This window comes from Amia ocellicauda, chromosome 11, assembly GCF_036373705.1.
Source record: "Amia ocellicauda isolate fAmiCal2 chromosome 11, fAmiCal2.hap1, whole genome shotgun sequence".
Taxonomy (NCBI): Eukaryota; Metazoa; Chordata; class Actinopteri; order Amiiformes; family Amiidae; genus Amia; species Amia ocellicauda.
In genome coordinates this window covers 16,231,179-16,249,316 of record NC_089860.1, presented here as the reverse complement: position 1 = coordinate 16,249,316, position 18,138 = coordinate 16,231,179, and the positions used below count along the sequence as shown (strand labels likewise).

Genomic DNA, 18,138 nt, shown 5'->3' with positions numbered 1-18,138 from the left:
CTGCCAAATGTGATTGTCTCCTGCTAAACCCCATTAAATCTACTTTTTCCAAGTATGTATTCTTAATAAGAATTGCATGGCAAATACCTTTTAGGACTTCATAACATCATACATACATAAATATGTTGGATTCAAATCGGAAGCACATTATTAATTCAGCAGTGTATCTGTGGAAATTGGGTTATTTGTGGGTACATGGTTATAATTTTTTTTTTTTTTAGAAACACCACTTACCGAAGTCAATTCAGCCAACTGTTTACAGACCATACAATTGTCATTATTGAAACGAAGAAGACGACAATTTAAAGTAATACTCAAGATGTGGGCCTTTTTTAGTGCATGGGTTTAAAACACACAACCTGGATCACTGCAAGGTTTTTTGTAGTCTTAAAGAGCCAATAATCAGAAACCAGACCTGTCCTGGTGATAATAGGTCTGGTTGAACACAGAGTATAATAGCCCTCCCTGCTCTAAAGCCTAATACGTAGTAAGCAATCTTATTATCATCACTTATTACACTCTGGGATTAAAATAATAAAACAGGTTGACATAATCATACACAGAATCAATAGTATTATTCATAATTATAATAATTGTATAATGCATAATAATTGAACATAATAAGTATGGTTACTCTGATTCTATTCCGACTGTACGCATTCTAGTGCCCTCTTATTACACTGATGAGAGGACCACCATAAAGACACAGGCATGCCAGGTTGCTCCATGGATGGCACCACACTCAAGTCCAGGTCTTACCTCCATGGATGGCCGCGGGTGCGATCACCACTCCTCTGGCCTCGGCCTTGGGTGAATTCTTCCCATACCTGCAGTCGTTCTTCATCGGTAACTGTTTCAGGTTGCCTTTGGAGTCCAGGACGGACACGTTCACCGTGGCAGTGACATATTCATCGGCGCTCACCAGGCTCTTGTCCGCCCGGATGGAGAGCATGCACCGGGGCAGAACCAACAGCAGCATCACGGCGGACAGGCAGCGGCTCGGTGCTCCTTTGGACCACTTGTGCAACATCTTTGGATGGTCTGATTTGATTGTACTCCCCCGGTTATTCAAGCACTGAACATGATACTGTTTTTGAAAGCCGAAAATGACGAAGGGACGTCTTATCTTATGACTCCAGGGAGGGTCCAGTCCTAAAACAACATGCTATATTGTCTTCTTTCACATCCTTTTCGTGTTCCAACCCAAGCGTCGCCTACACTGCATTTTTGCACGGAAAAAAAATAATAAGAAAAACTGGGATTAAATGAACCAGCTGTAAGAAAAGAACATTTTATAGTGTCAAACATAGATGTCTTCAGACAAGCTATGCTGTTTCACACATTGTTTCAGTGCGCACGTAAGCCAGTTATTAAATATGAATGCACATCATTGCAATTGAGCAGCTCCTACCAATCAACATCTTCATAAAACGCAAACTGCTTTGAAATATATGATGTCAGCTAAATGGACGGTACTTTTTTCAACAGCAAAAACAGGCTTTCGTTTATATTTATTGCCTCAAACTTAGTCAAGCACAAAGGCGAGGTCCTGTGATGATCATTACAAAGACAACATATTGCGTGTTGTAACTGTTAACGCGAACAACGTAACAGAATCACTATTTGATACACTGACAGCAATCCAGCTACCAGCCCCTATTTTTTTTTATACTGAATTACAGTATTTCAAATAACTACCCACCTTCTCAAATTAATTGATCTACCAAAACAACAGCGTCAACTGTATTGTGCACTGCTTATTGTTAATTAATATTTTACACCGACGACGTATTTATCTCCCATAAACAGACACATATCGAGAATCCACTTCTGCCTTTCCCTCCTGTTCGCAGCACAGCGCCTTGCGCAAGCGCGTAGGCGACAGGCTGGGCCGGGACACATGGGGAAGGGGCCGAGTCGCGTCATTACGGAAACCACGCCCCCTCCAAAAACAACGCGCCGGCATTGGTCAGTGTCTCTGTTCTCGAATCTCGCGAGAAGCCGCCATTCTCTCGAAAAGCGTCTCTGAGGAATGGCCGCAGATCGGAAGTCAACGTGCTGTTTGTGTATGGCTCTAACCGTATCTTCATACGCTTTGTAAGGATATCGTAGATCAACCATGAGATGGGGAGGGAGAACAGTTGAATCACAGCCGCTTAGCAGTCAGCTGGAAAGACAATTGCTCTTTTACGTTACTTACAGCAAGAGGGCTCATTTTAATATTATGAGACTTTGTAATAGAATCTGTGAGATCTTTTGTTCTGGCCCAGCTGGCTGCCATCTCTCCTAATCTCCTGCATGAGCAATAAAGATCAATTCAAGGAGTGTATCAACAACCCCAGGGAAAATCATTCATCTTACCCTGCTGTTATTGGTGGGTGCGAAGGGGAGGGATGGAGTGTTGTGGGGGGACAGAGAAAGTTTGGCTTTTGGCGCATAACACAAACCTGTAAGTTCTTTAAAATCACTGTTTCAAACAACAAAACTTACTGTACAAATTTACAAATCCTACACTTCTCAGAATACCCATATAACATTACAAAGCTCTGCAGTAGAAGGAAGGTGCCCCTCGGTGGAAGTACTGTCTTTGGCTGCTGGTCGCCCCCACCAAGATCACCTCAGGACCTGACCACCGATACAGCCAGCCTGAGACAAGGGTCAGAGTGGCAGCCCACTATTGCCCTGGCACACGCTGTTGTAACTGGACAAAGTTTTGCAATCAGATGTAATATAGAGATGAATAGTTGTGTTAACTGTGAATAGGTAAAATGCATTGAATTTAATTGTGAATGGTTATTTTGTGAATATCCAAAACGAAAGAAAGAAAAAGAAAACCCACAAAATGCATTTGTGATGATGAATACATTCTGGAGCAGGGCTATCTGCACACTACAGCGATTGTCTCCAGTCTCTTATTATTTGTCCTGTTTTGTTTTCAGGTATAATTTATCTGTTATGTGGCCCTCTGTCTGGGGTCTGTTACAGTAACAGTGGCCTCAGATACAGATCTCACTACATGGTTAGACCCCATGTCTCCCTATACATTCTAGCTCATGACAATGGCATATAAGTATACCAAGATTTATATTATTATGTATTTAATTGTATGCAATTATTTTTAATAGCCTATTTGGTATTATGACTTAAATCACAGTACTTCAGATTTGTTTTCCCCATTGATATTATTTGTCTACTCTACAGTAGTGTATGTATGTGTAAATTAATCTCCACACACTATTGGAATGGAAAACAAGGACCAACTGCTTTTTTTAATCTTTTATATTTTATCTTTCATACCTCTGCTGTGGAATTCCTCTGCAGCATCCTGGAATATCCTGTTAGGAATGTTTCTAATGTCCTGCAACACTGTGGGAGCGATGGAATGGGTGACATTTTATATGGAGTGGAAACCTCTCCCTTGCCTGGTTGCATCAACTCTGTTCTCCCTCATAACAGACGAGGAAATCAAGTTGGAAACAAACTTCGAGATCAAATAAGACACATTTATAGTGCTTCACAATCCTCAATACCTCCATTAGATTGTGATCAATACATGCACAGCTTTAGCAGTATTTTCAAAATGGCAAAATAAGCTGAATTCCAAGTGAAACCTCATTCTGGTCCCTTTATCAACAGCCATTTTCAAGTTTTTATAGCTACATTTATTGTTTTCACTTTTTTCATGATTTGGTGACGTAATTTGGCTTTAAATCAGTTTCTCCAGATTTTATACTGTCATGTTTTTTAAATCATGGTGTAGGCCTATATATGTCAGCAGGGACACACGCACCCGGGGACACAAGTGGAAATTGGGCTTCAAGGCATTCAAGACAGAAAACAGGAGACACTTCTTCACACAGAGAGGCGTCACAATCTGAACAAACTCCCCAGCGATGTGGCTGAAGCTGAAAATGTGGGAACATTAAAAAATAGACTGGATGGGATCATTGGATCACATAGTTATTAATGGACACCAAACGAGCACGATGGGTCGAATGGCCTCCTCTCCTTTGTAAACGTTATGTTCTTATGTAACATTTTTTGTTTTAATTTGAGTACATTATCTTATTGCACATTTTCCCTAAGATTAATTCATTTAAAAGGAAATGTTATAACAACACATCTTGAAAAGGAAACAATATAGTGTACAACAGTGAAGTGAGATTAACTATATGTTTCTTAAATGCAATCATACAGAATAATATTCTGTATACAAAAGTATACAAAAATAGAATTTTTCCAAATATTGTATTGGCAGTATTGTATATGGGCACATAGACACACACTCAACACAAAACTATTATAATATGGTACAGTTTATAGAGTGTGACAGTTGCTTCACACTTCTGCCAGAAAGCAGCTGGAACTTCCTGACCAGTATTGCCAGATCAGAGGTTTTCCCTCTAGAGTTAGAGGTGTTTAGTCCTTACAGATGTATTTCTAGAGGTCACAATTTGACCAAGGTTTTTAAAGGTAAGTAAGGATTTTGTTAGGTTTTCTAGTTTAATAATTTATAATGCTTTTACCTTCCAATCATTCCCTTTTCAAATATGGCAGAAAAGTATCACGTGCCAATATGAGAAAGCAGTGCAGGGGAGCTCAAAAGGAAAAAAAGTACTGTTGAGATGTGCGAAGCTCAGACTTAAATTGCAGTCTTTACACTGTACTACCTCTATCCCACCTGCACTTCTTGAGAATAGGCATATTATGTACTTGCAGTTCATTCCTTTATATTTCATTTTTATTAATTTCAGGCTGGTGACAAGCTATCCTAGGAGAGCCAACCAATGCATTTTGTAAAGTGTGCAAAGAATGTGCTAAAAATACCTACTTAACCATTAAAAGACTGAAAAGCATCTTTCATCACTGACAGAGATTCTCCTATTCATGACATTTATTTTGTTTTTTCCTAATAATGTTTTATTTTTTGATTGGCCAAACTGTGTTTACATCAAGAGTAAGAGCTGTTTTCCAACTTAATAAAAAGCACATTTTACAAATTATTTGTTTCTAGAGCCAGTCACACTATTCTACTGATTTGCATATGATTGTATATTAATGCTCAACACCAGTCTTGTTTTCATCATTTCATATCAATATTGTAAAAATAGTAAATTTGGAGGGTTTAGGTCCAAAACCAGAGTTTTTCGTAACTGCTACAGAGATTTTAAGGATCTGGCAACACTGTCCAACACTGTCGCTCTGGGCAGGAGAATGGGAGGCTTACGCTCTTGGTAGCCCTTATTACCTGGAAAGACGTCACCACTGAAGCTACAACTTATAGCGATCATTATTTGATTCTGTAAAGTTATATATATATATATATATATATATATATATATATATATATGTATTTCTGATACGAGGTCCTTTGTGCCTCGATACAGAGTGAAAAAAGCAGTTTTTTTCGTGTTCATTGAGTTCATTAAAAGAAACAAAACATCAATTGTGTATAAGTCTTTTTGATTGTATTTGTCTATACATGCCTTCATAGCAATAACTGATAGAAATGAATGAATGAATGAAGAAATGGGGCTATAATTTCCTCAGGGTCCTCCCCTCCATACCCAGCATGTCCTAACCATCCGCAGTGTCTCATGTGTCTCCTCCTCATTCATGCTAATCACTCTTGGCAACTGAACGATGTCAGAGACAGGCGGCTTGAAGGTCTGCATCCACTGGACAGCTGAGCATGTGGCCGACGTCACTCTGGGGACCTAAAAAGAAAAGCAGAGGGCAGTTTTCTTAATACATACAGTGGTTTGCTTGAAAAATCTGGTATTCTGGTATTTACCCAGAGTCAATCAGAATAAAAATAACGAACATTACATACACATTACAATGTGTTCCTGTCTATTGGGAAATGTTCATGTTTCTTATTGACAGTATAATTGTTTTAAGCTTCACCAATGATTTCTGTCTGACCAAGCATCTTATTAGTCTGTATACAGTCTCACCTTGGTGATGGTACCTTGTCATTTGTCATTTTCAAATCACTTAATGTCAGTTAATAAATGGTTAACAAACCTGCATGTTTCACTGCTCCACTCCAGTGTACAGTCATGTGCTGTTTGATTTAGAAGAGCCCTGCAGGTTTATAAACAGATGTTGAGCAGAATGGGCAATGGAATGAGGTGCAACATGTGGTACACCTATCAATTTCTGGAGCCAATCAATTTGCAGCACTGTTCTGTGTAATAGGGAGAGGGGAAAAAAACAGGTTAATTATGTACATAATTAGTTACCAATGTTTGCTTCTGTACAGTACATAACCTGAACCATTAATAAAATACTAACTTTGCCTAGATTTGCTGCAAGATGCTACCTAGCTACACATCTAAAACTAGCACTCAAGTAATTTAATTGTAAACAATAAATGTTTATTGTGTATGTATTTGGTTTACAGTGATCATTTAAATACACACAGTTATTATATTCTTTCTCAGAATTGCATTTGTTCCACGGGTGTGTTTATTGCTGTGCCTGTCTGAACAAAATACAACTTGTTCTATCGATCCATCTTTCTAGTAATATTACTGTCATCAATAAAGCTATGTGTCTATATATTCTTACAGTGAGCATTTAGTATACTGAAATATTTAGCACCCCCATGTCTTCTCAAGGGGGATGCCAAATAATACTGCATGTATAATGAAATATTTGACACCCCATGTCGTGTCAAGGGGGGATGCCAAATATATCCATATATCTGCTGTAATATGTGGCATCCCCACCTCAGGTTACAGTTCTAAGGCAGACATGGGGATGTTCAACTGACAACCATGTTCATATTAATCATAGCCAACTCCCAGGGGGCATTTAACGCGATTGGGAGTTGGCTATGATTGATATGAACTTGGTTGTCAGTTTTGCATCTCCATGTCTGCCTTAGAACTGTAACCTCCACACAATTCTGTACCCCTTCAATCCACAGTAAATGCCCGATCATGACCACATACAACCTGGGGTGGTGATGCCAAATATTACAGCAGTATACAGACTTATTTGGCATCCCCCTTAATACATGGGGTGCCAGATATTTCAGGATACCTGCTGTAATATTTGGCACCCCCTTGAGAAGACATGGGGTGCCAGATATTTCAGTATACCTGCTGCAATATTTGGCACCCCCTGGAGCACATGTGTGAAATCAAGGCTATTGCTAGACTAGAGCAGTGGTTCTCAATGTGGGGATCGCAAGATACTTTGGGGGGGGGAGGGGGGGGGGTCGCAAGTTGATTTCTAGAATAAATAAATTAAACTTAAAAAGTACTATTTTTAATAAGCCTAAAAAATGCTGTACTATATATAAGGGGGGATATAACTAGAATATGCTAAATATGTAAAATTTTAATATTTTTAAATTACGACATGTCACAGAACGAAAACTGGTTGGTTGAAACTGTTGCGCTGGTTAACAGAACATCTACGGAGCAACACTTAAACAGATCTTGCTGGGTGCACGCTTTTAGTTAGCTAGCAATTATACATATCCCACAACATGAATCGGTGGCTAATCTGTAGCTCTACATACGAGAAGACATTACATGACAACAGTCTCTCTCAAACAGCTGATGAAAGCATTCCTTCAGAAAAGCAATCAACTTCCAATGAAAATAAGCCTACGGGAAATGAGAAACACAAGGGTAAGGCCCTTCAGCCCGACAAGCCATCCAAACATCGCAAATATCAAGAAGAATTCATACAGTTTGGATTAACGATGTGCATCATACCCAAAGCGTTCTTTGCTCAGAAGTTCTTGCACACGAAAGTTTAAAGCCAGTGAAAATTAAAAGACATTGGCAAACTAAGCATCCCTCTCATGTTGATAAACCAACATGTTTTTTTCCGCCTAAAGGAGGCAGAGCTACATGGTCAAAAGCAAGCGATAACTCTGCAAGCCACAGTCCCCACCAAAGCGCAAATTGCATCATATGAGGTAGCGTACCTAATTGCACATGCCAAAAAGCCACATAAAATTGGGGAGACCCTTAGCAAGCTGGCAGCAGTGGCTGTGTGCCAGGCCATGCATGGTGATAAAGTGGCCCGTGAGCTTGAGACAATCCCACTATATAATGACACTGTTGGTAGGCGAATTAATGACGATGCTGGTGATATAAAGTGTCAGCTTATTGAACGAGCGGAGGGTGAAAAATATGCTTTGCAACTAGATAAGTCAACGGACATATCAAACGCTGTCCAGTTACTTTTATTCATCAGATACAGTTTTAATGGGACATTAAAAGAGGACATGCTATTTTCTTTTGCTTTGGAAGGTTCTTGCGCAGGCAATTTTCACAAAGCTGGATACCAAAATACAAGAGGGCCTCTCTTGGGACAAGTGTGTCAGTGTCTGCACAGATGGTGCAGGAGCAATGTTGGTTAATAAAAAAGGACTAAAAGCAAGAGTTTTACAAGTGGCACCTCACGTTAATTTTACACACTGTATTATACACAGAGAAGCTCTCGCTAGCAAATCACTCGATCCAGAGTTCCAAAGTGCTATTAAAATTGTAAACTCCATTAAATCAAGTCCCAGGAACACCAGGCTGTTCACCACCCTCTGCCAAGAAGTTCCATACTTAGGTCAGGTGGCTTTCGCAGGGGAAAGTTCTCACCTGCCTGTTTGAGCTGCGTGATGAGGTGCGCATTTTCCTGATCGAGTCTGGGTCCCAACTCGCGGACCACCTGACAGACCCCAAATGGTTGGTAAATCTTGCTTATTTGGTGTGTATATTCGACAAACATAATGTACTCAACTCATCACTACAAGGGACAAATACAAATATCTTGTCGTTGTTTGATAAAATCAATGCATTCACAAAAAAGTTGGAGGTGGCAATGTCGGAATGTTTCCCGAGCTGGAAGAATTCATGGAGGACAATGACCTGGATCTCAATAACATGACAGAAATGATCACTTCACATCTCCAAGGCCTTCTGGATCACTTTATGAAGCACTTCCCAAAGGAGACAACTCCACAAGGATATGACTGGTTACGACAACCGTTCACGGCAACCGGGGATCACCTTTCATCCGACCTGGAGGACGCGCTGATGGAGCTCTGCAGTGATCCGACCTTAAAGGCAATGTTTGCTGCAACCACACTTGCTGAATTCTGGATTTCAGTTGCAGAGGAATACCCAGGACTATCCAAAGCAGTGATGGATGTACTGATTCCGTCTGGATCAACCTACTTATGTGAGGCAACATTTTCCACACTGACATACATCAAATACAAATACAGATCACATCTCAATAGACAACCCGTTTCTGTAAAACGACCTTTGGCTTTGGAATCTTACTACTATATGGACCTGTTTGTTGTTTTGTCCATTCTGACTAGCAGTGTATGTAGTTTACACAGTAATAGTTATAGTTTATACATGTAGTTATATCAGTTTATACAGTGTAGGTAGGCTCAACAAGGAGTTCGGGTAAACCACGACCAGACAAGAAACGCCACTGAGTGCCGCCATCTTACAGAACAGCAGCCCCACTGTGTCTCTGTGACCAGTTTTAAAACAGTGGGAAATAAGTGTTTAATAGGGTGACTTCACGGATACCCGTCACCGCCATGTTGGAGGACAACAAAGCGATTCACAGGTTAATGGTCTGAGTCTGCTGTGCACTTACGAGTGTGTGTATGTGATTCTGTTGTGCCTTTCAACTAACTCAACAAAGTCATCAGTTCATGTCCTAGACATTTGTGTGTGTAAATATGGAAGAAAAAGCTGAGACGGGTACAAACTCATATTTATTTCTGTGAAAAAGCTTGTGGCAATTTACCATGTCCAATATTTATATTGGCTTCTCAGATCTAGAAAGTCAAGTTTCTTTGATTTTAAAAATAATAACAATAAAAAAACTACTAACTATTAACTATATTACTAATTATTATGCATTCCATCACTAAGTTTAAACTATTAATTATGTTTTTCTCTTAGGTTCCAATCTGTTCCAAACTGTTCCAAACCTGTTCTAAAAAGTATTTATTAAACTAATTTGTAAGTCGCCACCAGGCCACCTTCCTCCATGGTCCCATTCTGATGCTCATGTGCCCATTGTAGGCACTTTCGGCAGTGGACAGGGGTCAGCATGGGCACCCTGACTGGTCTGCGGCTACGCAACCCCATAGGCAACAAACTGCGATGCACTGTGTGTTCTGACACCTTTCTATCAGAACCAGCATGAACTTTTTCAGCAATTTGAGCTACAGTAGCCTGTCTGTTGGATCAGACCCCACGGGCCAGCCTTCGCTCCCCACGTGCATCAATGAGCCTTGGCCGCCCATGACCCTGTCGCCGGTCCACCGCTTTTCCTTCCTTGGACCACTTTTGATAGGTACTGACCACTGCAGACCGGGAACACCCCACAAGAGCTGCAGTTTTGGAGATGCTCTGACCCAGTCGTCTAGCCATCACAATTTGGCCCTTGTCAAAGTCGCTCAGATCTTTATGCTTGCCCATTTTTCCTGCTTCTAACACATCAAATTTGAGGACAAAATGTTCACTTGCTGCCTAATATATCCTACCCAATGACAGGTGCCATGATAACGAGATTATCAGTGTCATTCACTGTACCTGTCAGCGGTCATAATGTTATGGCTAATCGCTGTACCTAACACTACTACTAATAATGTTAATGATTATTATCAGTATTACTTGCATTTAGTGAAGCATTCAGTGTAAATCCGAATCAGCCTGCACATTTATGCATTCTGATCAGGACCTGCACTGCTCTGCTCTGATAGTTTATGCATCGTACTGCCATGATCCCGATCAGCTTGCCAAATACCCCTAGAAATGATGGTTAACAAATGTGTTTATTCAATAATGAAAACTATCATACTGAACATGACTCTGATCATATTTACGTGTAGATCCAAACTAGCCTGCAAAACTTTGCTACCATCATAATCATCCAAATTTAAGGCACGTTGCAGACAAGCTCAAATAAAAACAAAACAAGTCACTTATTTACAAAACAAAAACGAAAGCAACAGTAACAGTTTTCACAACTGGTATTCTTTAAGCAATCTTTAATTAAAATAATATTTTATTATATTATAAATAAATGGCTAACTGTAAACCTGATATAGCATTATGATTGGTTACTATAATGATTCAGTTCAAAACATAGTTCCTTTTAAAAAGGTGCCACACCTGGTATAGGAGTCTCTCAATCAATCCTAGTCCAAGTCAATCAATCTAGTAATTAGCACTCCACACTAAATTAAACTACACCTGAATGTGAAACAAAAGTGTGCTGAAAGTAAAGAAATAACGTGATTAATTAGATAAATAATTAAGGTAAAAAAATATCAAAACGTGCACAAAAATAAGTGTTACATCTACGTCTGATGGTCTGCATTTGTCTGTCCCCCACAGTAAAGCGTGACATTCACATATTACTAATTTTTGTTTGTTTTGTATTGATTTAGACAAAATCTGGGGCAAAGGGGTCCATGGGTCAAAAAAGTTTGGGGAACCCCCGACTGTAGCAATGGGATACTGTGACTGCAGAGGGCAGTATAGCACTAGTGTTTGGCAGTTACAATGTTTCACACAGACAGGGAAAGGACCTATCCGAGTCCGCAGTCGCTAATGACAGCAGTGTCTGGCAAATTATCAGTATGGATCTGTCACTGACACAACTGTGGGCTCAATTTCTTTATTAAATGTCATATAACATTAAGTGTAGTCCCGAGGTGCACAGTCAGCAGTGCTGCAGTGTGTGTGACGGTGTTGTGATGTAATGGAGCACTGCTGTGCCCCGTGTCCTGCGCTGTGCTCTGATGTCCTGCACTGTGATGTGTGTCAATCATCAGGCAGCAGGCTGTGCTGCTCAACCGCCTCTCGGGAGCCACACGGAGGAGCCCAACCTGAAGGACTACCTGTGCGAGTGACTCTGACAGAGCAGCTGTGTGCGGTGAGCTCTACAGCCTATCTCTCACACAGAGCAGTGCTCTGCCCAGACCCTGCTCTGTCCCTGTGTCTCTGCCAGTCTGCGAGGAATGCCAGTCCCTCTTCCTGGACGAGTGCGAGGTCCACGGTCTTCATCGCAGTCACCCTGGCAGTGCTGGGTTTGGAGCCGAGGTCTCAGCTTGCTCTGTCCCCATGCCTGAGAGTGCAGCAGTCCACCATCCCTGGTGCGGGCCCTTTGTGCCCTATGAGGGGTTAGCTTGCCAGCAAGGAGGAGGCCGTGGCCAGTGGCTACTCTTGGGGGCGAGTCTCACCGACACCTGCACTGGAGCCCAGCCTGGTCTCTAGCACTCACTCGTACACTAGCTCTCTGTAGCGTGAAGCTGAGAGTGAGCAAATAGAGAAACACCCCGCTCTGAACCACCCAGCCGTTATGCAATTAATAAAACGAACATAAAACACTCAAACAAACCGAGACAAGAGCAAACAAGTCAAGTTGAAACCCAAAAGTCCCAGTCTAAACAAAAAGTTGTTTACCATCGTCTTGTCTTCTCTGCCTCTGCCTCTGCCTCTGCCTCTGCCTGTGCCTCTGCCTGTGCCTCTGCCTGTGCCTCTGCCTGTGCCTCTGCCTCTCACACACACACACACACAAAGTTACTATTAAAATAGTGTGTATCATATTCCACAGTTTGTCGATTTAGAGGAGCACCCATATGCAAGAAAAGTTTATATAATAATAATACTAATAAAACCAAAAGTCACTATGTGAAGTTGTGAAGACCAGGAACTATATGCTACACCACTGGTTCTGATAGAAAGCAATACAAATATACTATCACTGATTTAAACCTATTTGTCATATAGTAACGCTGGCCAATATACGTCCATGGTTTTCCAACAATGTGCAATTCCTGAAACATTTCACTAAAAAGAATCAGTGCACAGTTGAATGGAGAATGACTCCCACACTGTGACTTTAAACAACTGACTGCCCCGTGACTGGAGCGCCAGATTTCAATAGGCTTTTACTGCAGTAGGAAGATAAGTGTTGGAGTAGAGAAAGAGAATGAGCGTGTTCACAGTGTCCTGTGTTTCCACAGATCCACATGGGGGAGAAGGACGTTCTGTACATTGATGCCCAGATTAACTCAAACTGGATAAGGTGAGACCTATAGCTCTGGGTGCTGGAGGCCACTTTCCTGTGTTCAGTGTCATCAATGTATAAGACTGGGAACTAATCTCAGTGTTGTGTAAATGCAGCAGCACAAGTTTAATGTCTGCAGCCAGGCCGTTATTGTAAATAAGAATTTGTTCTTAATTGACTTACCCGGTAAAATAAAGGTAAAATAAAAAATACAATAATATGGCTTGTGTTGAGTGAGGTAAGAGCTGTCAGAGCTGTTCTGCAGTGCGGGCAGGTTAAAGGAGAACTCCAAGCAGCTCTAAAATCACGGTTTTACGCATCTTTACGTGTTGTTCTAGTGCATGAGGCAGTTTTTACACTGGGCTTGTTTCAGACGGGCTCGGCTTGATTCGCTGGCTTTGAGGCAATGTCAGTGTCCTAGTTGTTCACACTTGCCTTGAGTACAAATGTGCCGAGTTCGTCTGGAACAGAACTGGAGTTTGTTTTTGTGGTTTATTTACAGTAATATTGTAAATACACATACGCACAGTTATTATATTCTAATCTACACGTATGCTTGTAGATACATTGTACACTGAATGTCTGAAATAATAATACGAGGCAAAAATTGAAGCGCCGAAAAGCAATCCACTCTCCATTATTCAGAGCAATTACTGGACCGTCTTGATTCTCCAATATTTACGACCTGAGACACATTTGACAGAAGTACCGAACAGAACAAAAATTGATCCTTTTTTTTTTTTGTCCCAACATTACAGCCTTATCTAACAACACAAAGACTGATTTTAGTACTAGTGGGACCTTTCCTTTCACTCTCGCCCCTCCCTCTCTTTCTCCCCCTCCCTCAGGTTTGTGAACTGTGCGAGGAATGAGGAAGAACAGAACCTGGTGGATTTCAGTACCGTGGGCAGGTGTACTACAGGAGCTTCCGTCCCATCGGCCCGGGCTGTGAGCTGCTGGTGTGGTATGGGGAGGAGTACGCCAGGGAGCTGGGCATCACCTTGGACATCCTGTGGGACAAAAAGAGCAGAGCCTCAGGTATCCACTCCCTCCTTTACTCTTCTTCTTTATCTCTGTCTCTGCCTCTCACATTCATTTATTTTCTATATGCATTTCTTTGACTCATGACCTGGGAACAGGAGCTAATTCACAGATGACCACACCTTCCTCCACTTTCCTCTCTCTTTCGCACACCTTCTCTCTTATAGCTGTTCTTCTCGCACACTTTAGCACTGTGAATGAATGAAAGAATTCCATGCCTTGGAAATGTTCTCATATCCTCCCCCTGACTGGTACTTTTGAAGAACCTTATGCTGGATTTGATTTGAATGTTCCTTCGTCTTCATTATGTAGTTTTTGTTAGGAATTGTACTAAACCCACTGTGTGACCTCCCAGTGTGTATTTAACCTTAAATCATGTGACACACCTTCATTGCACAGAGGTGGACTACATTAAACTAATTATATGACTTCTAAAGACAATTGATTTCACCACAGCTCAGTCAGGTGTGTCTTAGCAAAGGGGGTGATTACTTATGCATTCAATTATTTTCTGTGTTGTATTTGTAATTCATTTAGAACAATTTGCAGATTATATTTTTCACTTTGACATTATGGACATGTTCTGTGTTGATCAGTGGCTTAAATCCGATTAAAGCCATTCTGATTTCATATTGAAACACAATGAAATGTGGAAAAGTCCAAGGGGTCTGAATACTTTTGAGAGCCACTGTATCATGCTATCAGCTGTGAAAGGAGTTTTGTCATTACTTGTGATAACAGAGTCTAATCAAATACAGTGCATTCGGAAAGTATTCACAGCGCTTCACTTTTTCCACATTTTGTTATGTTACAGCCTTATTCCAAAATGGATTCAATTCATTATTTTCCTAAAAATTCTACAAACAATACCCCATAATGACAACATGAAAGACGTTTGTTTGAAATCTTTGCAAATTTATTAAAAATAAAAAACAAAAAAAGCACATGTACATAAGTATTCACAGCCTTTGCTATGCCACTCAAAATTGAGCTCAGGTGCATCCTGTTTCCACTGATCATCCTTGAGATGTTTCTACAACTTGATTGGAGTCCACCTGTGGTAAATTCAGTTGATTGGACATGATTTGGAAAGGCACACACCTTGCATGTCAGAGCACAAACCAAACCAAGCCATGAAGTCCAAGGAATTATCTGTAGACCTCTGAGACAGGATTGTATCGAGGTACAGATCTGGGGAAGGGTACAGAAAAATGTCTGCAGCATTGAAGGTCCCAATGAGCACAGTGGCCTCCATCATCCATAAATGGAAGACGTTTGGAACCACCAGGACTCTTCCTAGAGCTGGCCACCCGGCCAAACTGAGCAATCGGGGGAGAAGGGCCTTAGTCAGGGAGGTGACCAAGAACCCGATGGTCACTCTGACAGAGCTCCAGCGTGTCTCTGTGGAGAGAGGAGAACCTTGCAGAAGAACAACCATCTCTGCAGCACTCCACCAATCAGGCCTGTATGGTAGAGTGGCCAGACTGGAGCCACTCCTCTGTAAAAGGCACATGACAGCCCGCCTGGAGTTTGCCAAAAGGCACCTGAAGGACTCTCGGGCGATGAGAAACAAAGATTGAACTCTTTGGCCTGAATGGCAAGCATCATGCCTGGAGGAAATCAGGCACTGCTCATCACCTGGCCAATACCATCCCTACAGTGAAGCATGGTGGTGGCAGCATAATGCTGTGGGGATGTTTTTCAGCTGCAGGAACTGGGAGACAAGTCAGGATCAAGGGAAAGATGAATGCAGCAATGTACAGAGACATCCTTGATGAAAACCTGCTCCAGAGCGCTCTGGACCTCAGACTGGGGCGAAGGTCCATCTTCCAACAGGACAATGACCCTAAGCACACAGCCAAGATAACAAAGGAGTGGCTACAGGACAACTCTATGAATGTCCTTGAGTGGCCCAGACTTGAACCCAATTGAACATCTCTGGAGAGAGCTGAAAATGGCTGTGCACCGACGCTCCCCAACCAACCTGATGGAGCTTGAGAGGTCCTGCAAAGAAGAATGGGAGAAACTGCCCAAAAAAAGCTGTGCTGAGCTTGAAGCATCATACTCAAAAAGACTTGAGGCTGTAATTGGTGCCAAAGGTGCTTCAACAAAGTATTGAGCGAAGGCTGTGAATACTTATGTACATGTGCTTTTTTTTATTTTTAATAAATGTGCAAAGATTTCAAATAAACATCTTTCATGTTGTCATTATGGGGTATTGTTTGTAGAATTTTGAGGAAAATAATGAATTGAATCCATTTTGGAATAAGGCTGTAACATAACAAAATGTGGAAAAAGTGAAGCGCTGTGAATACTTTCCGGATGCACTGTATATCCATAGAGTTCTAGAATACAGGAGTAAACTGATGTATATGTATAAGGAGGTGTGATGGTTATTTGTGGTTTCAGTCAACACCAGTGGGTTTGGAGGATGGAATGACTTAAAAATGATTTGACACTGTGGACTTTCTTTAAATGTTCAGTTAGCAGACTGCCTTGTGTATCAGTCAAGACCAACTATTAGTGGCGGGAATGCAATTACCCCCCTGAGCATTTATTTTGATCGAAAAACTGCTAGTAATGCAGATGAAGATACTGGCTCATTGGAGTAGAATTGTAGTCATTGCTGTGCAGCACATGTTCTTGTATTCTTTTGGCATTTCATTAGTTTTTCTGTTGTTTTTGTTTTCCTTTTCATGGGAAACTCCTTTGTTGTACTTGGAAGCACAACACAACAGTAGAACGGAGAATAATCAACAAGAAAGTATAGTGGAAAAACCATGGCTGGAAAAATGTCCTCATCATGTAGGGCGGTGGTTGTCTTTGCTCAGGATGTCCTGACGGCATATTTGTCGTCTCATAAATTAACTAGAGACATATGTTTCCTGAAAGCTTCACAAGATTTCCTTGATATCTGACAACAGAGGTGATATGATTTCCTCCAGAACATGACTGTCTGAGATAGTTCAACTGTTTTATTATTCTTTTTTATTGAAGGATTGAAAAGGAATTGAATTAAAGTCATTTTCAATGAGAAAAGTACAGACCGTAATATTTACCTTTAGTTACAAGTTGGGAACATGGTTTCAGTCCCATTTGATTTTATTAAAGGAGGTTGGTGAAAACATTAAACATATTTGCCGTTACAGAAAATAGACTCACAATAGACAATTTCTTCATCACCAGTAAAGAGATTACCTCTGTAACCTGTAACACTAACCATAATGAACCATATTCATTGTGAACCAAATTGAAATGGTGGTACTGAAATGACATTGTTTAACATTACACTCTAATGTGAGAAACTGTTTATTCCCTCTCCTCCCCTCTAAAAAAATTTAAAAGGAAAAGCAGAAAAACATGTAGACATCGATCTTGCTGATTTAAAAATGAAAATGTACAAATCCGATTATATATAATTGTAAATTGCTCTTGGGCAAAATAGTTCTGGGTACATCTGGTTTGTTTCAACAATTCCAGACATGCTCTGCAATATGAGAATAAATAATTTTAATACATGTCATACAATTCTTTCAGACTGAGAGCTTGTTCCTTAGTAAGATCAACTTCTCGTTACCCTGTGTTGTGGGTTCCTGGAAAAAGTAAAAAACAGGAAATATGATGGTTATTCTTCATGAGGGGGGAGGGGGAGAAATGTCCCAAAATACAGCTTTTTCCTTTCACACCTAACAGAACCAAGTCACATACAAACTGACTGTCAACTTGTAAACCATAAGAACATGTTTTTTGCAGACAACTTTGTTTATAAGGTTAGAATTTGTGTTGCTGTTGAGAATTACATACACCTTACAATAGTATTCAGACCCTTCCTATGGTGGCCCATTTTGTGAAATTACAAAATTATGCATACACAACTTAAGGATTTATTAAAAATGTGAAGGCTAAAATTGTCCATTCCTTCTGGCAGATTTGCTCAAGCTCTTTCAAGTTGCTTTGGGATCACATATAGACAGCAGTTTTCAAGTCCCCAGATTCTCAATAGGATTCAATCAGGGCATTGACTGGGCC

The 18,138-nt window shown here is 40.8% G+C and overlaps 1 protein-coding gene across 6 annotated transcripts in view; it reads right to left on the bottom strand.

Moving 5' to 3' along the window:
* rnf130 (ring finger protein 130) overlaps window positions 1–1,882 on the bottom strand; it is a 59,478-nt gene extending 57,596 nt beyond the window's left edge. For 2 of the 6 annotated variants that reach the window (XM_066716681.1, XM_066716682.1), the window contains exons 1-2: window positions 1,703–1,882; window positions 760–1,219 (exon numbers count right to left, since the gene is read on the bottom strand). In XM_066716681.1, the coding sequence (XP_066572778.1) occupies window positions 760–1,030 (271 nt within the window). In that variant the 5' untranslated portion in view covers window positions 1,031–1,219; window positions 1,703–1,882. Of the gene's footprint in view, window positions 1–759 lie in introns of all 6 variants that reach the window. The other 4 variants (XM_066716678.1, XM_066716676.1, XM_066716680.1 and 1 more) reach the window with 4 other exon arrangements.
* Between the last annotated feature and the right edge of the window lie 16,256 nt (window positions 1,883–18,138).